The sequence below is a fragment of the Mandrillus leucophaeus genome, unplaced genomic scaffold (genome assembly GCF_000951045.1).
Source record: "Mandrillus leucophaeus isolate KB7577 unplaced genomic scaffold, Mleu.le_1.0 Scaffold225, whole genome shotgun sequence".
Taxonomy (NCBI): Eukaryota; Metazoa; Chordata; class Mammalia; order Primates; family Cercopithecidae; genus Mandrillus; species Mandrillus leucophaeus.
This window is the reverse complement of record NW_012102310.1, coordinates 2,874,664-2,884,369: the sequence shown is the minus strand read 5'-3', so window position 1 is coordinate 2,884,369 and position 9,706 is coordinate 2,874,664. Positions and strand designations below refer to the sequence as shown.

At 34.8% G+C, this 9,706-nt stretch overlaps 1 protein-coding gene across 2 annotated transcripts in view; it reads right to left on the bottom strand.

Annotated features, from left to right (window-relative positions):
* NAV3 (neuron navigator 3) overlaps positions 1 to 9,706 on the bottom strand; it is a 394,671-nt gene that overhangs the window by 229,753 nt on the left and 155,212 nt on the right. For both annotated transcript variants that reach the window (XM_011981392.1, XM_011981393.1), the window contains exon 6: positions 1,079 to 1,147. In XM_011981392.1, coding sequence (XP_011836782.1) covers positions 1,079 to 1,147 — 69 coding nt within the window. The remainder of the gene's footprint in view (positions 1 to 1,078; positions 1,148 to 9,706) is intronic.

The window sequence follows — 9,706 nt, the reverse complement described above, 5'->3', positions numbered from 1 at the left end:
AGGCGGAGCTTGCAGTGAGCTGAGATCCGGCCACTGCACTCCAGCCTGGGTGACAGAGCGAGACTCCGTCTCAAAACAAAAACAAAAACAAACAAACAAACAAAAAAATGCTCATTGTGCATAGCAGGTCACTGTTCCTTACCCATCATAATTTATATCATTTATTCTAGTTTTTAATTAAATACCTTTTAAATTTGTCTTTCCAGAATCATGTTGGCTACTCTGGAAATGAATATAACTTAGAAAGCCAAGGCAAGGGGAAAGACACCTACCTCCAGTCAAAGCATCAGACGCATTCCTTGTGGTCAAACATTGCATAATACGATTTATCAATGGAACAATAGCTAATAAACCACTGCTGGATACTTCCCCAGTGAGTAAGATGACACAAAGGATCACATACTAATCAGAGGTGCAAAACTCTTGCTGCGGCTGTATTCAGCTGTTCCATGCTACCATCATGCCTTCAGCAACTTAACATTTTTTAAAAATCAAACTCTTTCAAAACATTTTTATAGGTCATTATTTTCCAAACAGTACATAAGGTACTGTCATTTATTATAACAGGTTGTCTTTATTATACCTATGTCATAAAGAAGCAAAAAAATTAAACTATTATAGATAGAAGAACAGTCCAGACTGACCTGGTACTAACTTCCCCACTAAAATCTACCAATGCTTTTCAGTTCTCCATTAAAATGTGCAATAATGAATGCATGCCCATCTCAAAAAGCAATTACAATTTTGTTGTATAACTTCCAGATTATGTGACTTGGAAAGAATTGGGCATTCAAAGTAATGGTTTTCTTGATTGATTCTAAACCTAGAACCTAGAGTTCAGCCCAGTTATAGCACTACATATAACTAAACTAAAAAAAATGCCAAAACCCATGTAATTATCTAACACAAACACGCTCATCCCTGAGACTGTGCATGAAAATCTTCCTGGAAAACTTTAGTGCTCTAAACTTCTCATTCAGAAGTGCATCATTAAAAAAAAAAAAAGATAGGACAAAATATCACTGGGTATTTACTTGAATATCACTAAGAAGCAATAAATTAGAGAATATTAACTGACCTAGTAGGCTTTTTTTGACTGGTTGCAATTCCACTGTGATTAGACTGAGTTGCATATCTGGCTGCCAGACTGTATGAGGAGAAACAGAGAAATTGAATTAAAGAGATTCTTTGAACATGGAAGGAAAGCACAAACTTACAAGAAAACGATGAATTAATGAAATGCAATTGGAACACGTATAAACAGGTATAAAGAACAAATTAATTAGAAAATTATGGTAATGTTATATGTCCGATATGACCTTGGATTATGAATGTACTATGAAATAATGCAGCACACACCTTGTCATAAAATGTGTTATCACTGACTTTGCAGTTATGGCCGTGTAATATTATTAATATTTTAAAAATAGTATTATTTCATCATATAAAAAATTCAACCTTGTAAATGACTGTGAAATTCAGGGAAGCTAAAGTTTCACTGACATGATGAAAGATCACTTTCTTAAAAAGTTTAAAATGAAAAAGAAGAGTGTGGGATGACAATCATTAGTTCCTTTTGTAAACTCTTCTAATTTGCTTTTTTCAATCTAAATATTATTTTGAAAGTCAAGTGATTAAATAATCTGGTTTCTGTCTAATACGTTATTGCTGGCCTCTAGGACTAGATTATTTTCAAGGGAGTAAACAATAAAAGATGTTTTGTCTCAGGGAAGATCGATATACAAACAGAAATTAAAGTAGGCTTAAGTTCTTCATAAACAAACTTAACAAATACTCATGACAACTTCTGGGCATTCTGTAATTACATGTCTCAATGATTTTTTAAATTAAAATATTTGTTCAAAGGCACACAAGAAAGCATGATTTAAGCCATATTTTGAAAAGCAATACTTTATAAATAAAATGCACATTTACACATTAACTTCAACTGATCTCTGAGTTACCTAAGAGTTCTGGAATCAGTGTTCTGAAAGATATAGTTAGACCCGATAAACCCAGGACATGTTCACATAGCCTGTGATGGTCATGGGTTGATGCCCAAGTGGAGAATCACTTCTCAGATGAATTGGGATGGCTCTACATGAACCCAGTTGCTGTGCATGCACAGTTTTCAAGGCCTCCAAGGAAACAAGAACAACATGGGGGTGTTGGAATCAGGGTGGGATCACTTGGAGCCCTGCTGCAGTTGATCCAATTGCTTCTGTGCCAAGCAGGGGGTATTTTAGTCAAGGAAAGGATTACTTAGGATGATGATGTGTTTACTAAGATAACTTTTACTACACTGAGCTAGGCTGTGGTGGGAGCTTGCAGGTCCTTAAAATTGCCTGGCTTGAGGGAAATATATCCTCATACAGAGGGAGCTTTCAGATTCACAGAGTACATTCGGCATGTGATAAATTGTTATTTGTGTATAACGCAATCTGTATTCTCACTACACTGAGCACCAAAACAACTGGTCACAACTGGCTAAACTACTTCAGTAATAACACTATCAGAAAGTAATTCAGAAATAAAAACCAAACTGTCTCAATTCAGTGAAATAGCATTTTGAAAACTAAAGAATAAAAACATGCAAAGTGAGGAAAAACCTTTTGTGAACTTCTCAGTCTACTTGTCAATTCAAGAGTAAGAGAACTATCTGTTTACCACTATGTCTACCCTACTTTCTCTAAATTGAACACACCTATTAGCAAAATAGATGACAATGAAACAATATATTTTCTTTTAGTGAGCAGAAGCCACCTTATTGGTCCCCCCACCTCATGATTTTAAAGAAGTGCCATAATATAATTCTTAGCATAGAACTGGAAAAACAACAACAAAGTCCATAAAGTTTTAATGATTTGGCCAAAATCAATTTCATTTTATGGTCCATGTGTGTTTTCTGTTTTATTATATAAGAATACTCTACTTTGAACCTGAATTCTTACACCAAACCCTCTCACTGTAATCCCTTAAAAGGTAGCTTCTGTCCTGCTTTCTTGCATTGGTGAAGCTGTTATCTTGAAGTGTTTTCCTCAAAGTTCACTGTGTTCTAAAGTCTTTGTATTTAACCATGTTGGTCCCTGCTCCTTTTTGAGCCTCTCCTATTCATAGACTGGCATTCCAGGAAGCTGACCCAATTAATTCACCATCATTTTTGTCCCACTGTCTCTTTCCTTTTTGGGGTCCTTGCTTCCCCACCTCTTAAAGGCATGTTATTTTTCCTTCAAGAGTATGTCCTCTTTCCTCAAATATTTTTATGCATTTTTTACTTAATAATTCACTTTATACTAAGATTTAAACTAAAATTCTACTCCTAAAATTAACCTCTGTTCATATTCCCATCCATCAGTACCAACTGAAAGACCTGTCCATTTACGTGCGCTTCAAACTCACCACATCAAACTCTCCATTCTCCTTCTTTTATTCCCCAGCTCTCAATAAGCTCCTTCCTAAAATTTCTTTATTTCTATCCACAGGACCACAATTTTCTTAATAATATAGGCTGAAAATCTCAACAGCTGACTCTTTCCATTTCCCTTTCAATTATTACAGAGGAGAAATCAATACCTAGTCATACTAATTCAATATCTACAATTCCATCTGTACCTGTGTTTTCCATCAATTCCGATGTTTATCACTCTAACTCAAGCCTTGAATATGTCCCACGATACCTCTGACTTAGAGAAATTCAAATGTTGTATTGCTAATCTAATTCATACCTCAGAATCAAATATTTGAATTGAAATGAATGTATGTAGGCTTGTGTCTTGATATTATTGTTTGTCTCAAATAGAGAAGTGAAATTATAGGTGAAGGAAGCAAAGGTCAAAGCCATACAACAAATTTTCTAAAACATGCAGCTAATTAGTGAAGATTCAAAGTAAATTTTGATATTCAAGATCCTCTAAAAAATCTTCATTTCTTTTTTTGAGACGGAGTCTTGCTCTGTCACCCAGGCTGGAGTGCAGTGGCATAATCTCGGCTCACTGCAACCTCCACCTCCTGGGTTCAAGCAATTCTCTTGCCTCAGCCTCCCAAGTAGCTGGGATTACAGGCACCCACCACCACGCCTGGCTACTTTTTGCATTTTTAATAGCGGCAGTGTTTCGCCATGTTGGCCAAGATGGTCTCAAACTCCTGGGATTGCAGGTGTGAGACACTGCACCCAGCCTTATAAAATATTCTTATGTTTCTATGTTTATGTTCTACTGTCTTTGTCACAGGATAAAAGACAAGAGGGGTTTTTATCTCACTTGTACTTTTCTATTTTTCTGTGCCTTTACTCATGCTATAACTCCTATGGGAATACTCCCTACCTGTGTCTATTATACCAAATTCTAACCATTTTTCAAGTATCACCTTAAATTACACCAAGTCTATGCAACATTTTATCACCTTCTAGACACATATTAAATCTCTAAGCTTTCATAACTATGCTTTGTACCCTTTTATGTAATGCAAAAATTTAATTTAACTTTAGTTATTTAAATTTATAAACATAATGCGATTTATTCAAGGCAATCTCTTCATCAAATGTACCAGTACTATCATAGATATTGGAAATTTGCCTACTCTTGTCTCTTAAAAAATAAAACTAAGCCGGGCACAGTGGCTCACATTGGTAATCCCAGCACTTTGGTAGTCTGAGGCAGGTGGATCACAAGGTCAGGACTTTCAGACCAGCCTGGCCAACATGGTGAAACCCCATCTCTACTAAAAATACAAAAATTAGCTGGGCCTGGTGGAGCCTGTAATCCCAGCTACTTTGGAGGCTGAGGCAGGAGAATTGCTTGAATCCAGGAGGCGGAGGTTGCAGTGAGCCTAGATAGCACCATTGCACTCCAGCCTGGGTGACAGAGTGAGACTCTGCTCGTAAAAAATAAAAAATTAAATAAAGAAATAATAAAACTAATACATTTTGAAAACACAGTATGTCATATGTCACCAAACCAGCACCATAAGTGTTGTAACAGGAAATCTATTATTAACACAATTAATAGAGACAAATTTTCAAAGATCTATATTACAGAAATACAATAATAAAAACACAGACAGTGGAGCACTCAATAGGACAAATGACCCAATTTCTTTAACAAATAAATTGCAAGAAAAATTATGAAGAGAAAACTTAAAGAGTCTTATAAGAACTTAAAACCAATTGTAATGTACAGAAGCTTATTTGAATTCTGACTCAAATAAACAACTGTTCAACTTTATGAGAAAATTCAGAAAATTTTAACACTAGGATGTTAAATGAAACTAAGTAATTATCATTAATTTTTTAAGTGTGATAATTATGTTGAATTGTTGAAACTGGCCTAAATGTCCCATAAAATTGGTGTTATAATTTCTTTTGAATAAACATAGAAATTGATCCTCACAGTTAAATTTTGAGCAACTTACATTTGTTTTATCTGAGTTCCTTTTCTCAGGAAACTGACCATTAGGCCTCTCAGATAGGATCAAGAAACTGAAACTTACCAGATCACCACATCTAGACAATGAGATGCCAGGCCCCTCATTTGTCATGATTACTTTCTTACTCATTGCTAATTCCTGTTTTCCTAACAGATGACCTATTTCCTGTTGACCAACTTTTCTTCCTTACCTTTCCCTAATTCCTGCTTTTCCACATGTAGCCAGTTCCTTCCCCACTACATAAACCCCCCGTTTTAGTTGATTGAAGAGGTGAATTTGAGACTGATCTCCCATTCTTGTCAGCTGCAGCAACTGAGTAAAGTCTTCTCCCTTGGAAATTCTTGTTATTTTAGTGATTGGCTTACTGTACAACAGAGAGCAGGACCTAGACTAAACCCCTGGTGTTTGAATAATATTGTAAGTATATTAAAAAATAAACTCTATCTTTCACAGATATATATTTAATTTTTTTAACAAAATGAGGTGAACAGCTGATTTGAAATAGTCAACAGTGGAATTAGGAGCTTGGAATGGTTGGATATGAATTTTAAAAAAGGTAAATTGTGAGGTGATAATGGTTAAGTCAGATTGACAGATCGATGAGAAATTTAAATGGAATTCAGTATGTTTTTAAAAAGCAGAATAAGAACTATTCTTATTATCCTCTCGAAAGTAATTTATCTGCCAAGTATAACTGCCACAAATGCTTAGTATATAAAAAATTGTTTATGTTTGATTTATTTATAAGGTAACTTCACTATTCCATGGATCTATTTTCCAGTATAGAGAATAAATATTATTTCACCAATTAACCCATTGGTCTTATCAATTTAATGATTTTTGTCCTTTATTTTTCATGATCTCAGCTACTAACAGACTACATTGTACCAACTGCATTTCTAAGAGTCACCTAGTCAAAAGTCACTGGCCTTTCTACATAAGTGTCTGCCACTCTCAGATGTTTATAGATCAAGAAGCATGGACTCCTTGGACTCCTTGGAAGAACAATTTATTTTTGTTTGTTAGTTTGGTTGGTTGGTTGGTTGGTTTTAGCTAGCTCTTTAGCTTCCACAGGAAGCCCAAAGGGCAAAGTGTTTGGTTTGGCCTAATACCTAATGTTTATGAAATATCGTGTAAAGGTAAAGGCACTGTACACACATGTATTTATGTGTAAGCTAGTGAGACATTTGTTAATTGCTGGTTCTAATTATAGTATTACTGCCATCCTGTTTTTATGTCCTTAGTAACTACACTTAAATGTCTGTTGCCTCTCCCTGTTTTTGTCTTTTCATCTGAAAAGAAATCAGAAAGAGAGTAAGGGAGACTTAGTTGAATGTTTGCAATGTTGTCTAAACATTACTGTAACCTTAAAAATCACTGGTAATCTAGGGTGGACAGAAATATCAAATCTTCTGTTTCAATATGCCTCTACTTTTCTCTCATTATTTTTCTTTCAAACTGTCACATAATCAACCTCTCCCCATTTCTCTCAATACTTGTTTGATCTAATTCAAAATCTTTCTCAATAGCTCCTTTATTTTTCTTAACATTATTGTCTATGCCTCCCTGGACAGCAGAAAATCGTTTTATTCTCCACAGTGCTATTGTAATGCCATTTCCCAGGCTTCAAGTTTATAACATACTAGTAACAAACCAGGTGAGTAAGCACAGCCAACTTGCCGAGTCCTAGTAAAGCAGACACAGCTGACATGTAGACACAGCTCTCAGGCAATGGAGGAAAATAAACTGAGTCAGAAAAGCAGTAAACTAAGGGCTTTTAGATGTCTGAATTGAAGAGTGCATTTTTTTCTGAAATCCTGTATGATTAGACTCCTACTAGCTTTATGGGTGGGCAAAAGATGTCAGAAACAGAAGCACAAAAGAATTAAATATTTTGACGCTCCCTGTGGATCCTACTAAAGGAAGTATGTGATCATCATTCTAGTAAACTGGAATATCAAGGAGCTGCTTTTTATTTTTCCCAAACATGGAAGGGAAGAAGAGAAAACTATACACAGTCAACCATTTTTAAAGTATGGAATTCATCTGGTGATCAAAACACAGCAGGATCCAAACTGCCAGAGCTTCCTATTTCAGCTTCAGTGTAAATCCTCATATGGAATTATGAAATCCATTTATTATAAGGGAAAAAAGCTTCTTAAGGTAAACAGGGCCGAATCTGTGGTTACCCATTTTTACTAACCACTAGAGCCTCACTACTCAAAATGTGGTCTGTAGACAAACAACACTGACATCACCTGGGGCTTGTTAGAAATATAAAAACCTCAGATCCCATCTCAGACTTACTGATTTGAATCTTCATTTAAACAGAATCCGCAGGTGATTCCTATGCATAATAAAATTGGAGATACTGTGTGCTACAGAATATCCACAGATGTCTGGAAAGAGAATACTCACAGTTTCTAAAGTCAAACAGCATATTCCAAAATCTCAAGCCATGCCTCTTCTCCAGATGTCAGCAACCCCCTTCTTACAGACTTCATCATTTTAGCATTCCTTACACAATAGCCACATCTCCAGCTATTACTTCTGCTTCCCAAATGCAGGTTCACTCAGTCACCACCCACAAAATTTCATGCTGTTACCATAAATATTCTAAAAATTATAATCTCAGATATAATAGACTCCTTCCTTCTTTTATACTAATTGTATATTTCAAACCCCAATCTCAATCCTAAACTTCAGAATCCCCTTTCTGAATATCTCCTTGACATGTCTTGAATATTGTATCTTGATGGTGCAGTAACTAATCAGGTTAAGTATCTGTCTCCTAAACAGACTCTGTTGTTCTCCAGGGTAGGAATTATGTTCATTTTTGCATTCTTATTCTCTATCATGGGGCTGGTATATGTTCAATAACGAAATAATTGATTGACATTTGCTGGGCGGCATTTTCAAACGATGGCATGTTATATCCCCACCTTCTAAGCAAGGGAACTTGTTCCAAGAATGGAATTATCAGAAGTATGTTAAAGGAGGGAACAGACAGACACTAGTCATTATTACATCCTTATTAACTGGCAGCAAATAATGTTTATCTTATTCAATCCTCACAGCAGTCCTGCAAAGGTTATACTATACAACCAACTGACAAATATGAAAAATTAAGTCTTTAGATGTTAACTCGTGCACTTTACACATTTTGTAAATTAAAGTGCTGAAATTTGAACTTAAATTTGTTAACATTCCATAAGCTGTACTCTGTTCTCTTGTACCATATTTTCTGTATAAATTATCAGTTGAAGTGTTTTTATTGCTCCATAGATTTGTGAAGATTCCCAAGATATTGTAGAATCTGAATATCATCTCTGTAAGTATCAAACAAATCTAATTTCAAAATATACCATTTGACATTCAGAGAAATAATATTAAACAAATTCAATCCACTTTACATAGAAATCAAGAGTAAATAAAACAATTTTAAAGGTTAAAATAATTATAGTATTTAATCAACTATTCTCATAGTCTTACAAGCAAATATTATTTAAAACTTTTAGCAATGTTTTATTCAGGAATAATAAATATGGAACATAATTTATAATTGGCCACTCCCACATCCATTACAGACATCACTAATCAATCATGGAACTGTTTTTCCTACTAATTTCTATGGTAGCCTCATAATCCTTGCAAAGGATTCAAACAGCCCTTATTTTTCAACGAGAATTAGAATGAGAGTTAAAATGTATTTGTATCTGTTCTCCATGCCTTCATCAATACAGTTAAGAAAATGTTAATAATTTCATGTAAGATTTTTGTAGACTATTTATGTTGTAGTTATTTTAATAGCAGACTTCCATGCAAAATGTGGTCATATATATGTATATATGACCTCATTCCTTAGTTTAGTTTTCAACCTCAAGAATCAAATTTGCTTCAACATAATGCACATACAGAATTCTATAAATCACCAAAACATAATACCTTAACCTCATATAATGTATCAATTTAACTCTTTGGATAATATCAAGCTTCTTGCAAAAAATCTCAGCTCAGGAAGTTGATATTTGAATTGTTTCAACTTATGCTTATTTATTGTGGTAATTATAAATATTTTTAATTTTCTCATTCATTCTACAAATATTATTACTATTATTATTATTATTATTATTATTATTAGAGATGGAGTTTTGCTCTGTCGCCCAGGCTGGAGTGCAGTGGCACGATCTCAGCTCACTACAACCTCCACCTCCCAAGTTCAAGCAATTCTCCTGCCTCAGCCTCCTGAGTAGCTTGGATTACAGGTGCATGCCACCACACC